General features: G+C 35.9%; 2 protein-coding genes across 3 annotated transcripts in view; both read left to right on the top strand.

Moving 5' to 3' along the window:
- The window catches only part of LOC118197626 (phenazine biosynthesis-like domain-containing protein 1), a 38,105-nt gene extending 33,239 nt beyond the window's left edge, over positions 1 to 4,866 (top strand). The window contains exon 9 of one of the 2 annotated variants that reach the window (XM_035369157.2): positions 4,220 to 4,866. In XM_035369157.2, the coding sequence (XP_035225048.1) occupies positions 4,220 to 4,311 (92 nt within the window). In that variant the 3' untranslated portion in view covers positions 4,312 to 4,866. Of the gene's footprint in view, positions 1 to 714; positions 827 to 4,219 lie in introns of those variants that run through there. The other variant, XM_035369159.2, reaches the window with a different exon arrangement.
- Positions 4,867 to 13,872: 9,006 nt separating this feature from the next.
- Noc2 (Nucleolar complex protein 2) lies at positions 13,873 to 19,156 on the top strand. Its single transcript, XM_035369155.2, has one exon. The coding sequence runs from the start codon at positions 14,145 to 14,147 to the stop codon at positions 15,936 to 15,938; it is 1,794 nt and encodes a 597-aa protein (XP_035225046.1). The 5' UTR covers positions 13,873 to 14,144; the 3' UTR covers positions 15,939 to 19,156.
- Positions 19,157 to 19,988: the final 832 nt, after the last annotated feature.

The following is a 19,988-nucleotide window of genomic DNA, read 5'->3' as shown; positions in this document are numbered from 1 at the left end:
TTATTATTATATATTTTTAACTCGTATGTAAGACATACACCCACAGCCGAAATTTATAGTCACCTGTTAATGTATTGTAATTACTCTTGTTTATTGTATATATTTAACGTGATTTTGCTTAGCGTGCAATTGTTGATTGGTTAATTAACTGCATAAAGTTAGGTTTACCTATGTCTTTGTAAATTAAGCTATGAAAGTTAGTATTGTGTATAAAGAATAGTCAGTTTACATTTTGAATAGTTGTGAATTTTCTAGATATTTTTCTTATATTCAAGACATTATATTTTTTACAGTGTCTTTGTATTTTGTATTTGTTATTATAGTATTATATATACATATACAAAAACTGCAAAATTTAATGTTTTGTGCAGAATATGCTATATAGTTTGCTGCATATGTATTTTTATAACAAAGTAATTTTGTGTATTTTGTTAATATTGCAATTAAAAAAAAAAGCTATTGTTTATTAAAAATGAGTTTTTTCTCCTCTTAAACCTCAAAATATTAATAAATAAAGGATGAATCATAAAACATTTAGCATGTCATATATTGTCTCTATCAAATTAGCATATTACATATTGATTGTATACAGACTGACTGTAATTTTAAGATGGTGTAAAATCAGTATCTTATTCTTAGTAAACAAATGTAATGATACAGCTCTAAAAATTCATCACTTTGCAATTCATAATTTTCCACATTCCATTCTTCCAGCAAAGATCAATGTAGAGATATTATAAAGACAAAAAGGAGAGAGTAGAAAACTTCAATATTTACCTAAATAGTACCTTTTGTTCATGTATATGAAGTCAGCTGAGTACCGAAGTTCTAGATGATTAATGTATTAAAATATTAATTAATTCGAATAATATGTGCATATGTTTTAATTTAAAAATACTGTCGAATCCGGTTAATTGGACCACCGGATAACTGGACCAGCTGCTTTTTAGGACCGAAACCTAAAGAAAGAAACAAATCTTATGTACATATAAGCCTAATATCATTCGCTTATTTGGACCAAAATTCTGTTTAATCGGACCAAAAAATGTGAGAGCGAATAAGAAATAGAAGCCACAAATCAGCCACGTACAACGGATGTATAGGTATGCGACATATGGGAGGATCTGTAGCTGCGCTCCCCAGGAGAATGCTTTATCGAAGGTCAGGAATTCCTTAAAGTGCATAACGAGCAAAACCAGTGGGAGGTGAACACGTGCACCATTTTTTTTTTTTTTTTTTTTTTTACCTTTCTTAAAACAGAGCTACCAGTAGCCGCCAGCGAGGTTATTGGTCCCACTGTGTCTCCGATTTTCGAGGAAATGAACAATAGAGTGCCCGGCTCCACCTGAAAAGAATTCCCGCCTGTCAATCATGATTAAAGTTTACACGAGAACACCATCCTTTTGGGATGATTTTAGTGCCAAAGCTTTGAATGGCGAGCACTTATCTCCCCCTTAACCTCAACATCTTGACCCCAAAACACGAAGTTTCTTCAGACCGCTTTATTCAGTAAACTGTATGCTTGTGTTGTCTCCCCTGCCAAAATGCCATGATGGGACTTGACTTTGGCTGAAAAAATTGGCTTCCTGGATAAGATCCAGCAACAACCACGAAACACTAGTCAGCGTTGGTTGGTGGAAATTACCGGATTGGCAAAGACTACAATTTTGCGCTTGATAAAACTGAGCTGTGAGAAGAATGCGCACAGTGTGAAGGACGAGGAGGAACTTCCAAAAAATGGAAGTGTTAAGGCAAGGATCCAGACGTCGATGATGCCCTTAATGAATGGTTTGCCATCGTTACTGGACGAGCTGTGCGAGTAAGCGGCCCAGTGTTAAAATGCAAAGCAGAACTCATTAAAAAAGGCTGGACCATGATGACTACGAACAGTTGGTTGTCTCAATGGAAATCTAGACATGGCATGGCGAGAAAGTGCTGATGCTGAAGAATGGAAATCAACAAAACTGTCCAAGCTTCTTGAAAATTTTTCAGCTCTTGACATATACAATGCTGATGAAACTAGGCTGTATTATCGTGCTACACTGGAGGGCTCGTTAAGTTACAAACATGTTGCACTCTCTGGATCCAAAAAGCGATGGGTTACGTAACTGTCTTGTGCTGCTCAAACATGTCAGGAATGGACAAGAGGAAGCTGTTGGTTATAGAAAAAAGCACTAAGCCTCGCTGCTTTAAAGGACTTAGGATGGACAGTTTACCAGTTGTGTATCCTGCGAAGAGAAATGCGTGGATGACCTCTGAACTTTTTAAAGAATGGCTGAAGGACTGAGACAGAGAGCTACAACGCCAGTCGAGAAAATTGCTGCTTCTTTTTGACAATTGTGCAGCACATTCTCATTTAGATTGCTTGAAAAACATCCAACTGGAATTTCTACCTCCTAGGACCACAGCTTTGGTCCAGCCAATGGACATGGGCATCATCAAAAATTTGAAGCCTCTTTATAGTGTAAGGTTGGTTAATTATTCCAGGGTTGCCACGCTACCTGGAAAACCGGAAAAAGTCAGGGAATTCGGAAATTGACCAAAAAATTCAGGGAAAAGTCAGGGAATTTAAATGTTTTAGTCAAAATCTGGAAAAGTCGGGGAATTTCATACAACGATCCCGCCAAAAAAGGCGAGTTTTGCGCCGACATCGGAAGAGATCACTTTTTTGGCGAATTGTGTATCACGTGAGTGTCATTCGGGCAGCTGGCATCGAGCCAATTTTCGCAGCTTCAATTTGATTGTCTTTTAGAAAGGCAAATCAAGTTTCCCGCAACTTTTGGTTTCCAGTAACCTCGAAAATCGCATGTGCAGTGCATGAACTAAAGAAAGTACCTGTTCTCGTATAAAACAAAATGGGTTTAATCCTAGTATACGGTACCATGAAGGTTAGAATCAAAAAATATGTATTGTAAAGAAAGAAAACCTCTCTGCAACAAACGTGACTCCATTCCATCATAGAGGGAAACAGCTGTGCATGCGCGATATATCTGTCGCCAAAGCTCAAAATCGATGTCGAAGTTCGAAGGTCACGTTATCAAGAATTCATAAAATGAATATCGTTTAAAATTTCTTTAAACTGTAAAGGAAAAGAAAATATTTTTTTGGCGCAAGTAAATTAATTCATGGATTAGTTATTTTGAGGAAAAAAAAAAAAAAAACTACGAAAATCCGTTTTTAAAATTATTGCGAAAAATCCAAGAAAAAACGTTCTTTGATGAAACGTTTCTTCTTGGATTTTTCGCAATAATTTAAAAACGGATTTTCTTAGTTTTCTTTTTTGTCAAAGAACGTTTCTTCTTAACACGTGTTTCTCAATTTCCTGTACACATCGCGGAGAGGGAAATTCTGGCCGCCAGGTTCCGTCGCCAAATCCCTTCGCAAATTTTCCCTCCGCTTTCTAGCCGAGTATTAGCTCAACAGCGGCCGAGCGGTAAAGTCGCTGAACACTGGTAGTTCGGTCCGAGGTTCGAATCCCGCGAACGGGCTGGCTGCATGGATGTTTTCGTGGTTTTCCCCATGTGTAACGTGTATACGAGCCAGTTTCCCTTAGAAAGTCCTCCACGAAAGGCATCCCTCCCCTTAGGCAGATAGCCCTCGAGGCTTTGCCGTAATTGAATAACCTAGCCGCGTAATAGCATTTACGTGTATGGAACCGTTTCTTCTTTACATAGACGTTCTTTGATTAGAATAACCTCCATGTATGGTACAGCGGGATTTGGCGACATGATGATGAGCTGTAAACGAGTCATTTTGTTCTTGGCAACAATTTTCAAAATCGTGCGAAGGCCGTACCGTATACTAGGATTTTACCGCAAAATCTCTCTTTTTTTCCCCCCCTGTTCTTTTTAATAAATTCCTTGTCATTTTGCAGTAAAATAAAAAAATAGTAATCAGTCATCTAGGCTAACCATGTAATATAACTATATTCGCTAAAATATCGTTGATTATTCTAATTCAGTTTTTAAGTAATTATCTTTATTTTTATGTTATTCATATCATTTAATGTTGCTTCTTCCCTCTAAATTTATTTATCATTAGTAAATAATATTTCCAAATTTCAGGAAATTTTCTCTGGCATAAACCTGAAATTAATTCTAGCAGTGTGATCACGAAATTTAATGCACATATTTTTTGCTTATGTATGCTGCGAAATAAATATAAAATACCTCAATTTATTAAAAAAATATCATTAAATAGATTTCTTTCTTTCATTTAGCTACAGAATGTCTGCAAAAAAAGCCTTATTTTATTCCAGATTGGGGAGATTCTAATATCAAACTTCAGTGGAGAAAACAACTCCTATTATAATTATATTTGTGTTTTCAAGTGTGAAGGTGCCTTTTAAAAAGACACCTCACGCAAATTAAATTTACCTAAAATCTAACCTAACTTTTAGCATTGTGTTGTGATTTATAAGAACCGGATTAGCCTCGTGTTGAACTGGTGATGATCATGAGTAATAATGAAATAAAACGTATAATTGTTATACAATGTATATATCTTAAATTTTATTAAGTTTCTTAAGTGGAAAAGTAAACAAAATTATCAAACAAAGTGTACCAAGAATAATTAAGAATAAATGTCCTCTGAGATTTATTGAATAATTAAGTGAATTTGCTACACAGTACAAGTAATACCATAATTAATTTACCTCTTAGCACAGCCAACGTACATTACGCGGATAGACTGGAATTTTCTCGAAACATACCTGGAAAAGTCAGGGAATTTCATTCTCCTGTTTGAGTGGCAACCCTGTTATTCCCTTGAAGCAGTTGAAGAAAGTTTGCTAATGTCATCATCAAAAACCAGCGAAGTCAGTGCAAAGGTCAACATCTTACAAGTAGCTACATTTGCGGCCGACAGCTGGCGAAAAGTAAACAGTGAGATAGTTCAGAACTGTTTTTCTCACTGTGGCTTTAAGCACTTGGTTTTCGAGGTGGATGTGGACATGCTCATTGAAAGTGAAAATGATGACAGACATGTAGAACTTCAACAGGTACAAAATTGGTGAAGAATTTTTATCCATCAACAATGAGCTTCAATGCTATGATGAAAATGAAGATTACGATGCTGCAGTCGTTGCTCGAGTTGCAGCAAAACACACAACAGCATCGGAAGACCAAGAAAGTGATGATGATGATGATGCCGCTAATAAGTTGGTGCAAGTGACAACACAGGATGCGAGGAAATGCATTGAAACTTTGCGTCGGTATTTCATGTAGGAGGGAAATGAAGGTAGTCCTGTTGCTGCGTTAGAAGTTTGTGGCAATTTCGTTCACTTGCAATCCGTCAAGTGAACGCGTCAGATCACATTGGATAAGTTCTTCAAAAGTACACAATTACAAGAAGTTGTAGTATGATTCGAAAGGCCCGTCTACACGAAGCGATTTTCTCGGCCGACTTTCTCGTAGAGCAACAATTTTAAGGATCTGGCATGCGCCAAAAATCGGTCATGTTGTCTGCCGCGATTTCAGAATTGGTGTTCACTGCTCAATAACGTACGATAAAATCGGAGTCTCCAGCCAATAAGATTGCTTTGCGTGATGACGTGCTTTTTTCCTCATTTCGAATAATAAACATGGCTGCCTTTCGTTGGAGCGAAACTCGAATTTTTCAACTAATAGATTTCTATAGAGGAAATGTTGTGTTGTGGGACACGAGTAATATAAATTTAAAAAATAAAAAATTAAGGATTCTCTTATTTTATTAAGCTTTGTCTTCCCCATTACTTTATATATTCAAATATTTTCTATTCGGGGTGAAAATTATTTTTACTCCCCCAAGAAAAGTTCCAAAAATTATTAATGATGCCATGTCATGGGTTCTAGATGAAAATATTCAGAAACTACTTCAAACTATGGTTGCACTTGTTGAAAAAATTCAGAAAGCAAAATCTCCAGTAGAGAAATTACGGGCCGATTATATGCTGATTCAGAGACTCGAAAAACCCAAAAATTACTGAGTGAGTTAAAACTGGGTGACAAAAAGCCATCTCAATTGCTATGTGAGATGCGTAATTTGGCTGGCGATAAAGTAACAGATACTTTCCTAAAAACATTGTGGATACAACGTTTACCCGTTAATATGCGTAGCATTATATCTGTTAGTAGTGAAGATTTGTCAAAAGTGGCTACAATGGCCGATAAGATTTGGGAATTAAACCCTGTTACTCCAGAAATAGCTGCTGCATCATCCATAACGTAAAAACGGAAGTGATTGAAAGTTTACAAAAAGAGGTTAGTGAACTTAGCTTACAAGTTTCTGCTTTAAACAAGCAACGCCACAGTCGTCCCTATTGCCGTAACCGATCCAAATCAAGAGATAGGAGTTACAGTGGTAACAGATCTAGTGATATTTGTTACTGTCATAAAAAATTCGGTGATAAGTCATTTAAGTGTAAACAACCCTGCACCTACTCATCAACATCACAGACAAATAGTCCGGAAAACCAGCTCCCCGTCTCTCATTGACGACGGAGGGACAAGGGGTGCAGCTGAGTCATCTTTTCATCAGCGACAAAGAATCGGCTTCCCAATTTTTAATAGATACTGGGGCAGAAATTTCTGTCATTCCTCCCTTGCCTGTAGATAAAAAAACATCTCAAAATTAGAACTCTTTGCTGCAAATGGTACGAAAATTAAAACATATGGCCAAAAATTACTCAAGCTTGATCTTGGACTCAGACGATCATTCACATGGCCTTTTGTAATTGCGGAGGTAAACAACCCGATAATAGGCATGGATTTTCTTGCAAAATTTAACCTTTTGGTAGATTCTAAAAATGGCAAGTTGGTTGATGGTACTACATTCTTAACAAGCAATGGAACTCCTTGTTTTCAAAATAAAAATAATAATATTCCGATTTTAAAAGCCGTAAATGATCCATATAAACGTATCATTAACGATTTTCCGGATTTGTTAAAACTGAATGTAGTTAATAATAAAGTTAAAAATCATAACATCGAACATTATATCGAAACCAGAGGTCCACCAGTTTTCGCTAAAGCCAGGAGACTATCAGCTGAGAAACTCAAAGCGGCTAAAAAGGAGTTTGAATTTATGCTCCAAATGGGTTTATGCAGGCCATCCAAAAGTAACTGGTCGAGCCCACTACATCTCGCTATGAAGAAATCAGGTGATTGGAGACCTTGTGGAGACTATCGAACGTTAAACAACGTCACGATTTCTGATAGATACCCTCTCCCATTTTTAACAGATTGCAGTTCCATTTTAGCTGGAAAAAAAGTTTTCTCATTCATAGACCTCATTAGAGCGTACCAACAAATTCCAGTTCGCGAAGAAGATATACCGAAAACGGCCATTCTCACCCCCTTTGGCTTATTCGAGTTCCCATTCATGACGTTCGGCCTACGAAATGCGGCCCAAACGTTCCAACGTTTCATGAACAGTGTGATCAATGGACTAGAATTCGTGTTTTGCTATTTGGATGAGATTCTAATAGCCTCTCCAGATGAAGAAACTCACCGAAAACATCTACGAGCAGTCCTCGAGAGACTAAACGAATATGGCCTGTGTATTAATGCAGCAAAGTGTAAATTTGGTCAAACAAAACTTGCATTCCTGAGATACGAAGTGTCAGTTGAAGGACTTAAACCTCTTTCAACGAAAGTTGATGCCATCAAAAATTTCCCAGAACCAAAGTCATTTACTACTTTAAGACGATTTTTAGCTATGGTGAATTTTTATCACAGATTCATACCAAATTGTGCGAAACTGCAACAACCTTTAACAACATTGCTCAGTGGTATTAAAAAGAACTGCAGAAAAGAAATAACCTGGACGGCAGAAACAAGAAACGCCTTCCAGATCTTAAAAGATGCACTTATTCATGCCACAAACTTAACTCACCCATCCGAAAAGGCTGAAATATCGCTAACAACTGATGCTTCCGATACTGCCATTGGAGCCTTTTTACATCAGATTGTGAATAATGGAAAACAACCCTTAAGTTTCTTTTCTCGAAATTTGACATTAGCACAACAAAAATATAGTGCCTACGACAGAGAACTCTTAGCCATCTATACAGCAGTAAAACATTTCAAATACATCTTAGAAGGGCGAACTTTTGCAATATACACGGATCACAAACCACTAACATTTGCCTTCCAACAAAATTTGGAAAAAGCTTCGCCACGACAAGCTAGACAACTGTCATATATTGGCCAGTTCTCAACCGATATCCGATTCATACAAGGGCAGGAAAATACCGTCGCTGACGCTCTCTCTCGCATAGACACCATTTCTGTACCATCTGCAATAGACTTACAAACTATAGTAGACTGTCAAGAAGATGACGACTTGGAGATACTAAAAAACAACCCAAACTTAAAAATCCTACAGATCCCTATACCGGACAGCGACAAGAAAATTTACTGTGATACTTCTACAAATTATAATCGACCATGCATCCCTGCAAAGTTTTGGCAGAAAATATTTTCTTCAATCCATAATTTATCTCATCCTGGAATAAGATCCACGATAAAATTGATAACACGACGTTTCATGTGGGGCCCAATATGAATAAAGACTGCCAACTATGGACTAGAGCATGTTTATCTTGCCAAAGATCTAAAGTTCACAGACATACACAGTCATCTTTGGGAGAATTCAAAGTACCTCCACACAGATTCCAGCATTTAAACATAGATCTGGTGGGTCCGCTACCTTCTTGCAAAGGATTCAAATATCTTCTAACCATCATCGATCGTTATACACGATGAATCGAAGCGGTACCGTTAGAAGATCAATCAGCAGAATCTATTACTAAAGCTTTGATTTATACTTGGTTTTCACGCTTTGGAATTCCGAATCGCATAACATCTGACCAAGGTCGGCAATTTGATAGCCAACTTTTTCAAGCTTTAGGAAAATATCTTGGTTTTCATACAAACACTACAACTGCGTACCATTCACAGGCCAATGGCCCGATCGAAAGACAACACCGAACTTTAAAAGCAAGTGTCAAATGTCATCTACTCGAATCAAAATCATGGCTGGAAGCATTGCCTTTCATTCTTTTAGGCATAAGATCTGCCATCAAGGAAGACCTAGGTTGCTCATCCGCAGAACTTGTATACGGAACCCCTTTAGCATTACCTGGTGAATTCTTTTCAATAGTACCTCATATGAAACAGTCTGAATTTTCTCAAAACCTTCAGAAAATAATAAGAGCTATGAAGCCAAGTTCTACCACCACCCATGGAAATAGAACAGTCTTTGTTTCTAAATATCTTTCCAACTGTTCTCACGTATTCCTATACAACAACATTAATAATTCGTCGCTACAGCCTGTCTATCTTGGACCGTACCCTGTAAGAGCAAGAAAGGATAAGTACTTCGATATTGAAATCCAAGGAAAAGTTAAAAGAGTTTCAATAGACAGACTAAAGCCATGTTTCCTAGTGCAAGATTCTGATATTCCTTTCCAAAACTCCCATTCCAAGAAAGCGGAACTTGGGGAAACACCTGCACTCAAGAACACTGAAGAAAATTCAGAAACTCATCATGAAACCAAGACTACTAGAACCGGCAGACATGTGAAGTTCCCCAGTCACTTTAAAGATTATCTTCCATAATCGCTGTCACTAGGAAGGAGGTGTGTAGTGTCGCTTCAGTTCCGTCAAGTTTCTAATTAAATTTAGTTAAAGCGGAATGGCAACACTTTCTAGTCTCCGCGAAGAACGAATTAAACAAACTTCGGTTTTCTGTCACGCGACTGAACGTGCATGTAAAATGTAAATAAATCTTATGAATAAGAATCTATAACTTCGTAAGGAATAAAATATTGGTTCCATTGGAGTCAGAGAAGTGTTATTTTTCTATATTTGCACACCAGACACTTCACAGGAAAACGAGACAGCCAATGCAAAAATAAACGAATTACAAACCTCTAACGACAAGATCGCTAAACAATTTGAAGAGATTAAAAACTTCTGCGACATACTTCAATCCACTAGTGGTTTCAAAGAAAAAGAAAGTTGCGCCATAGACAAAACAGATTCTGACTCCGATGAGGAGCCTTCCCTCAAAACCAGCAATCGATATAAACAATTAGAGAACCAAATAGACTACATGCATTCGGACTACGAAGATGAATCAGCCACTCAGATCACTACCACCGCAAAAGACCAACCAAACAAAAGTGATACCATTCCCGCAAATAGAAAACCAAACTCCAGCCCAAAAGCAAGCAGAATTGATAAAGTGCCCGTTATTGTCGTAGATGACATACCAAAAGTGGATGAATTCTTAAAAAACTTAAATAAGCAAACCGGAAAAGAGACAACTGGCACCTTAAAAGGACGCCGCCTTGAAATACAGCCTGCAGACTCTGAATCACATCGATTCATTCGCAAGATAGTTGAAGAAACAAAGCTTAAGGCCCACACCTAGTTATTGCCCGAAGATAAAGTTTTAAAGGTGATAATAAAAGACTCACCCATCACCACAGATCCCCAAACCATCACTCAAGAACTACTTGACAAAGGATTCAAGGTTAACTTTATTACACTATTAAGAAACAGAAGAGAAAATAAACCAATGCCGCTTTTCTTAGTACATATACCAAAATCAAAAGAAAATAATGAAGTATTCAAAATCAAACGCATAGGTTATATGAACGTATCAATAGAATCATTACACAAGAAACCTGGCCCTCCACAATGCTATAGATGCCAGGGATTTTTTCACAGTTCCCTGCTCTGCACCAGAGACTGGGTATGCGTCGGTTGCGGAGGCAATCATTAACCTATAGAACGCGGCCAGACCAAAAGGAAACAAGTTCAATTCCAACCCAGTCCTCCACCCGCAATCAATCCCTGGACTAACAGAAGACAAGACTTTCCTCCGCTGACATCAAACAGTAACGAAAATCTAGGTCAAAGCTCCATTCAAAACGAAAATCCAACAAAAGAAACTACCAGCGCTGCAGAATCCTCCCTGTCAGACCTCTTCGACTTCTCTTCGCTAAAAACAATCTGGACAATATTGATACGAAGACTCAAAATCATTAAAACCAAGAAATCACCTCTTGATAAAATAATCGCAGTAGTCGAAATAATTGAAAAAATAGGAAATCATCTTTAATTCTAATAAATTCAAGAATAGGTGCAACATAAAAATCCTCTCTTGGAACGCAAACGGTCTTTACCATAAAAAGATGAATTATCCAACCTTATTATTGAAATTGAACCTGACTTAATTCTCATACAAGAGACTCACCTTAGACCAGCACTCAAAGTACTTTATGCTAATTATAACACCTACCGTACGGATCGTGAGAGAGGAAGAGGCTGTGGCATCATCAGATTTGTTAAAAGGATCATAAAACACTCTCAAATTCTAATCCCATCAACACTTTCGAAAGTAACACAATAGAAATTGCAATAGAACATAAACAATTCAAAATTTCTAATATATACATCCTACCAAATAATAATCCCAGCGCACAAGAATTGATTCACCTTCTTAATTCTAATACTTCTACCATTGTCGGAGGGGACTTCAACGCTAAACACCCCTGCTGGAACCGAGAACCTGCTAACAAAAAAGGAAACGACATATTTAAACTCATTCAATCAAATAATTATAACATACATGCCTCAGACGAGCCCACCCATTACGGGTACAATAGCGCCACCACAATTGACTTTTTCATCTCAAATAACATTACTAACACATGCAATATCTCTGTAATTCCAGCCCTCTCTTCCGACCACAACCCCATTAATAAATACCTCCCCTCACTTGACAGAAGTATAGGAGTTACAAATTGGATCAAATACTCTCAAATTCTGAATAACTCCATACAAGGAAACCCATACATCAACAACAAAGAAGATTTAGAACACGAAGTCTCAAAATTTACCAACTGCATCAATTCTGCTTTAAAGGAAGCCACCAATACATTTTATGTGAACAAGCCTCTTCTCCCCCTGCCTGCCGATATAAGAAATAGTATTAAAGAGAAAAACCGGATCCGTAAAAGATGGCAAACCACCAGAGATCCACAACTCAAACACAAACTAAACTCTATGAAAAAAAAAAAAATTTCAACAGAAGAATCAAGAACTTCAAAAACCAAAAATGGACCAATTTCCTAAATAACCTAGCTATAGAGGACAATTCCCTATTTGACATTTCCCGCAAATCCAAGAAACCTTATAAACCTATCCCACCTATCCATGGACCTAGTGGAATTTCATATACAGAAGAAGATAAAGCTAAATATTTTGCGGACTATATGAAAGATACATTCACTCTTAACCCCACTCAGTACGACAATAACCATATTCAACGGGTCAGCCTGGTGGTCAATAACTTCCTTAATACCCCTGCTCCGTACAACTTCACTTTCCTGACTACCCCAACAATCGTTGCCAACACCATCAGCTCTTTACAAACGAAGAAAACCCCAGGGCACGATGGCATCTCGACCAAAGCACTGAAACATCTTCCGATCAATGCTCTTACCTGCCTAACTAAGATAATCAACAACATTATCAAATTCGCTCATTTTCTAACACATGGAAGCAAGCTATAATAATTGTTTTTGCTAAACTGCAACAAAATCCAACCTTCCACAGAACTATCGCCCTATCAGTTTACTTAGCCATCTGCTTAAAGTTACTGAGAAAATCCTACTTTTCTACATCCAAAAAATTCACCCTTCCATGAATTTTCTCCCAAAAGAACAATTCGGTTTTCGTAAACATCATAGCACTTGCCACCAACTTCTTAGAGTTATCAACATTATCACTGAAGGCTACAACTGCAAGATTCCGACCGGTGCTATATTCCTCGATATTGGGAAAGCTTTTGACAGGGTATGGAATCGAGGCCTTATTTACAAACTAATCACTCTCAATTTTCCAGATGATTTTAATCGCTTAATGGCCTCTTTTCTCAGCAACAGAACATTCAGAATCAAAATCGGTACTGCTTACTCCAACCACAAGAGTAATCAATGCTGGTGTCCCACAGGGGTCGGCACTTTCGCCGTACCTTTTTAATATTTATACACAAGACATCCCTAAAGACCCTTCTGTTCATCTTGCACTCTTTGCCGATGACACCGCCATACTTACTAAAGCCTGCACAGTTATCGCCGTAAGAAACCGCTCCAAAACTACCTCATAAAGCTGGACAAATGGCTCACCCTTTGGAGGATTAAAATTAACACTGATAAAACTAAGGCAATAATTTTCCGTAAAGGAAACATGAAATACTATCCTCCACCCCCTGAAATAGTTGACGATGAAATAGACTGGATTAATGAAACCAAATACCTTGTTGTCACCCTTGACCAAAAACTTACCTTCAGAACCCACTTCCGCTCAATACAAAAATTTAAAATCACCACAGCTACTATGCGACCTCTTCTTGGTAGAAAAAGCAACTTATTTACTACAAACAAATTAATTTTATATCTCTCCATACTTCGTCCAGCCCTCCTTTATGCAGCTCCGATCTGGGGACATGCAGCTAAAACCAATTTTAAACAATTACAAATTCTGCAAAATAAAATTATACGAGAAATTATCAATGCTCCTTGGTATATTCCAAACATCTACATTCACAGAGACCTTCAAATGGAACTTATTCAAGAGTATATTAAACGATTAACGGTCAGCTTCTTTTATTCAGTACAAACCCACAGTAATAGCCTTATTAGCACTCTCAGAGACTCCCCGCATCCCAGTGAAAAACATCGATACCCATGTGACATCCTACCCTCATAAGAATTACAACCTTAATTGACTCATTCACGTTAAACTGACTCTGCAGTTTACCACCCGCAGCTGCATCTTATAACGACATTGAACTTACCCCCCCTTTTTTCGGCGACGCTAGCGCGGACCTGACTCTCCTTTTCCGCCTCCCACATTACTCTTTCTCCTCCCACCTGATTTTTATCAGAAGTCGAGTAAAAAGGTGTTTCTACATCTTGACACTCGATCTGTGTGTAAAAGAAGGATAATTTTTGTAATATATCTCTTCTAAAATTTAGTAACATAACCTTTTTTCTCGTCCTCCCGGCAGAAAGACTTAATGCGTAGAATAAGTGCTTTTGATTTCGTGTGCTTCGGCTCACGTGTTGTAGAGACGGCTTTGTATAGAAGATGAAAACGTCTAACAAAGAAGACGAAGAGATTAATGCGTCAGCCGATGAACTAGAGCAAGTCAATATGTCGGGTTATAGGTCAGAGGAAGAACCAGAAAAAATCAGCATGTCCGATAATGAATCTGAGGAAGATGATGTTGCTACTCATGCAGCAGCATTAAAGTGTCTGAAGACCAAAGATCCTGATTTTTATGAATTTCTGAAAGCAAATGACAAAGATTTACTAAATTTTGAAGATCCTGGCTATGAAAAAGGAGATTTTGAAGAGGACATATCTGAAGACGATAATTCAGCCGAGGAATTAAAAAGCGAGAAAAAAATCTCACCCGAAAAATTGGCTTATATTAAAGAACATATTAGAAGCTCTCCGACTATTAATGTATGCAAGGAACTTATATCAGCTTTTAAAAGTGCGGTTCAGCAAGCGGATGGTGTTGACAAAAAGACTGATATGACTCATAGCGAATTATTTAATGATGTAGTAAAATTGTGTTTTATTGATCTTGTGCCCGCATTGCATAATATATTGAAGTTGTCATCTGAAAGTAGTAAGAAAATGGATCCATCGAAGTCAAAAAACTGGAAAAAAGTTCAGAGTATGGTGAGATCATATTTAATTGATACGGTGAAACTTCTTTCATTGTTGAAAGAATCTTCAAAATTAATATTGTTTCTGAAACATGTAGTGCATTTGGTTCCTTTCTTCTCGAAATTCATGAAATTGTGTAAACATTTACTGAAGAAAATGATAACATTTTGGTGTAGTGATGAAGAAACTGTTCGTGTATTAAGCTTAATAATTATTGTTCGTACTAGAAAATCTTTGCCGAAGGAATATTTTGAGCTGGTGTTAAAGCATATGTATTTTGCATATGTACGCAATTGCAAATTTACGTCAAAATCTACCTGGCCATTGATAAATTTCATGAAACGTTCTTTGACAGAATTGTATGCTTTAAATCCAGAAGCTGCATACGAGCATACCTTTGTTTTTGTGCGACAGCTTGCTATACATCTTCGCAATGCTATCACAACTAAAAAGAAAGAATCTTTTCAAACTGTTTATAACTGGCAGTATGTGCACTGTCTTCTACTGTGGTCTCATTTGGTGTCTCGCCTCCATAATCAAGAAGCCATAAAGACTCTTAAATATCCATTAATTCAGACTATAATAGGAACTATTACTTTGATACCAACTGCAAAATATGTTCCTTTAAGATTCCATCTTGTAAAAGGTCTTATAGAAATATCAAAGGAAACTGGTACTTTCATTCCTGTTATGGAATTTATTCTTGATGTTTTGAAAATCGTAGATTACAACAAAAAATCTTCATTTAGCATCAAACCTGTAGATTTTTCATGTTCATTAAAGGGCACAAATTCCCAGTTAACTGAAGCTGGATACAAAGATGCTTGTGTAGGAGAAGTGTGTACTCTGCTAGTAGAATATTTAAAAATATATTCACATTCTGTTGGTTTTCCCGATTTGGCTTTAAAAGCTGTTCGTGACATCAAAGATTTCATTAAACAGTGTAAAGTGTCTAAGTATAATCAACAGCTTAAAGCTTTGTTAGGAAAGATTGAAGAAAACAGCTTGTTTATTTCTGAGAAAAGAAGAATGGTGACTTTCAAAATTACAGATGGAGAGCAAATTAAAAAATGGGAAGAAGATATTCGTATGAAAGGTACTCCCCTTTTGCAGTTTAAAAAGGAAGTTCCCGAAACTAAAGACAATAAAAGTAAAGATTTTGATGAATCTCCAAAAAAGAAAAGAAAATTTAATGAAGTGTAAATTTCTCTAAGGGTTTGTTTAGATGTTAATAAAATGTTATAAGATAGTTTTTTTTTTAATTATTAATTTTGTTTTTAATAGCTTGATTATGGGTTCAAATTTTACCATTGCTAAGTATAATTTACAGTTATTTATTATATTTTATGCATCAGATATGATATATTTTATATATCTGTTTATTTGAAGGATATATATATAGAAATTTTTTTTATGTACATTTATTTTTGAGTTTATATATATTTTAGTATCTGTTTTCTGAAAATATAGCTGCTATTTGAACAGGTTCAGAAATAGATCGATGTATGTATGGATATATTTTTGATTCTGAGAATATTCTAAACTATTGTTTAAAATTCTTTCAGAAATAAGATCAGAAAAGCTGTTTATCATTGAAATCATGGTCTACTTCTTCGACAAAACTTTACTACTTTACTTGTTTCAGTAACTTTCATTACTAACATCTGGCATTGCAATATCATTTATTATTATTATTTTCCTTTCTATTTGCCTTCTTAAGCTTGCCGGTTATAAAGAAATAAGCTGAACATTTCTTTGTTTTATTAAACATTTCTTTCAATGGAAGGTGTTAAATTTGCATTTGTTTCTTGTGCTATTGCTTTAGTTTTAATACTATAAATGGATATAATTTCTCGTTCTTGTTAGTAATTACCACATCGAAATTCCCCACTAAATAGTAAATCGAAATTTTTTTGTTCCTAACAACTTGTCTGCCACTTTAACTACTGGTAGTGACAGTTTCTGGATTTAAACCATACTACAGGTTTTGCTATCCATTAGTTGATTGAGGAATGGGAGATTGTCATCGCAATGAAAAACTTCTGTTACAGTCAAAAGTCGTTAATTCGAACACCCATAATCCGGAATGATCTATAATCCGGATCTCAAAGCTAAAAACTTTCTGCGCATGCGCCGCGTTGGAACAGGCGTCTTACGCGTCGCGTAAAACCTTGACTACTGCGCATATGCGTGTGCGCAAGTGCAGAATACGTTTTCGCCTGCGCGTTTAATGTATAACGGACGGTGTAAGCTAAAATTATCTAATTATCTACTTCAGTTAATGTTAATGATTGCGTTGTTCCATAATCTTCGATTTGGATCCCGCTTATTATTTTTTGCAGACTGTAAGAGCAATTTTATAAAAGTAAACCTGAAATTTCGATTATGTCAAATAGAATTTCCGATGCTGGAACTTCCAAAGGATCTACAAAACGAAAGTATGTTTCGATGTCCAACAAACAAAAAGTGGAACTGCTCCAAAAAATGGATAAAGACATGAAGAATGTGACAGAGAGGTTAGTGAAAACGAAAAAATTTCGTTTGACAAGTTAGTCGGTATTCTCGGCACAGCAATTAACGGGACTTGAGCAGCAAAACTTTGTAACTGAAAAAGAAATTATGTCTGTTTATATAATTAAAGAGAAAGTATTATCACATAAAACGAAGCAACTTAAACAACTTACATTGAAAGAAATGTTTAATAAAATAAACAAATAAATATTAAGTTTTTTTTTTTTTTTTTTTTTTTTGTAAATTTTGATACCCTTTAGATCATAATTGTTCTTTATTTCATTAATTATGGTTTTATATTTTTAATTTTAGAATTTCTGCATGCCATCTTACGAGATTTAAACTGATGATCTATATGACTTTTGACTGTATAACATCATTTAAGTACCACTTTTTCACATTCTTCACAAATTCCGTTAATTGGAAAGTTTCGCTTTTTGTTTGTGATATGTCGAAACCTTCAAATTCATTGTCATGAAGCTTAGCAAATGTCTGCTATACACTGTTAGTGATGTATCATGAGATTGACAACTAAAGACATGTTGTTCTGCTAAATTTTATCATGCTTCTGTTGCATGCTGACAAAGTTAAGCTTGAATTATATATTTTATACAGTACAAAGTCCGTAATCTGGACTCGTCAAGACTTCGATTCCGGATTATAGATCATCAATTTAAATCTGGTAAGATGGCATGCAGAAATTATACAATTAAAAATTTGAAACCATAATTTATGAAATAAAGAGCAATTATGATCTAAAGGGTATCAAAATTTACAATAAAAAGCTTAATATTTATTTGTTTACTTTATTAAATATTTCTGTCAATGTAAGTTGTTTAAGCTGCTTCATTTTTTTGTGCTAATACTTTTCTCTTTAATTCTATAAACAAATATAATTTCTTGTTCATTTACAAAGTTCCACTGTTCAAGTCCTGTAATTGCTAATAGAAGATTAAGGAATAGTGCAATCTGCAACATTAACTGAAATGCCTTAGAATCAGTAAAGTTAATTTTAGCCTAGCTTATACCGTCCGCTATACATTAAATGCGCATGCGTAAAGCATACAAAAAAAGTTTGGAACTTTGAGGTCAGGATAATGGACGTCCGGATTACAGACTTTGTACTGTATAGGTATACTTACCCCTGTATTCTGCACATGCTTGAGGTGTATCTGAATTCCCAATAAATAAATCCAATATATACAGAGGCTGTTTGCACATTTCTTAGATGATTTTTGTTGTAATAACAGAAATATGTGAGCTAAAATTTTTATGTTTTAAATGTTCTGTTTGATAACCCTTATTCTTCACTATCTTTATACACCATAATTTCCAAGACAATGAAGCCTTTTTTAGTATCAGAAGAAGTATTTTATTCCATTGCTCTCGAACAGCTTGGTGTCGTTGAAATGCAGCATCCACCATACTCTCTAGACCTAGCACCCACAGACGTTTTTCTGTTTCCTAAGCTGAAAGATTCGCTGAAGGGAACAAGATTTCAGGATGTTGAAGCCATCAAGAAAACTGTAAGTTCACTTTCATTCCTAAAGAGGACTTTAAAATTTCTTTCCGAAATTTGTACAGTCGAGCGCAGATGTGCATTACGGCTGATGGGGATTACTTTGAATCATATTAAATGGATGTAAGTAACTGTGGTAAAAGTATATTTACGGGTACCTCTTAGTGCTGATTTTTGCGTGAAAAATCGCTGCTACACAAAGCCAAAATAACAAAACAAAGACTTGCACAAACTTGATCCATGTACACATCAACCAATTTTCACTTAAAAAAAAAAAAATCCCAGAATTGCACAAAATGGCATTGCACACTCCCTTGACTTTATTCATGTTCACATCAACCTATTTTTACATTACATTAAAAAAAAAAAAAAAAAAAAAAAAAAAAAAAAATCAGATAATTGCACAAACTAGGCTTTGCCATTCCCTTGAGTTTATCCGTGTACACATCGAACTATTTTCACTTCAAAAGTCAAAGGAGCAGCCAAAAAAAATATGTAATCTCAAAAAACTATAATTTAAATCAAGCAATGAAATAACATAAAAAAGGAAATTCATTTTTGCACTACACAAAGGAAATATCCACTTACCTTATTTACGAATTCACACATCTTCAGTCAAACAAAATTTCTTAACAGCATGCAAAAACTTCCTAAAATTATCTGAACTAGAATATACTAAATTACATGGAAAGAAAGTTCTTCCATGAACAAGAGCAAAAATCTTTATTCCATACCTAGCTGGCTTTTTTGGCATGTACTGTCGAAATGAACAACACCCTCTAAATGGTTCAAGTTTTACGTCAACTGTAACATATGATCCAGCTGTGTAAAACTTCTGATAATTATGCACAAATGAGTCAAATACATACCTTATTTGGGCAAGTTTGTCCATTTCTTTTCTCATTTGCCTGTTTCTAACATTTTCAAATTTTTTGCATTTCATATGAAATAAAAAACGATTATGGGACATGGTCCTATGAAATATTTCTATTCCCATTCCATTAGTGTGCCATAAATCTCTCACATGCACATGGGATGATTTATGTATACCACATAAATATAATAATTCAATAAAGGCTTTAATTTCGGAGAGTTTTGTTCTTTTGGCATCATGTTCTCTCTGAAAGTTGTCAATGATAGTGTCAACATATATATTTGTACAAGTGACAATCGTATTCAAGATATTTTCATCTAGTAATAAACTTCAAGACTCAAGAGGAGAA

The sequence above is a fragment of the Stegodyphus dumicola genome, chromosome 3 (assembly GCF_044657685.1).
Source record: "Stegodyphus dumicola isolate Sdum_Otavi_A_Nest chromosome 3, ASM4465768v1".
NCBI lineage: Eukaryota > Metazoa > Arthropoda > Arachnida > Araneae > Eresidae > Stegodyphus > Stegodyphus dumicola.
Note: the sequence above shows the minus strand (reverse complement) of the source record. Positions and strands in the feature narration are given on the sequence as shown.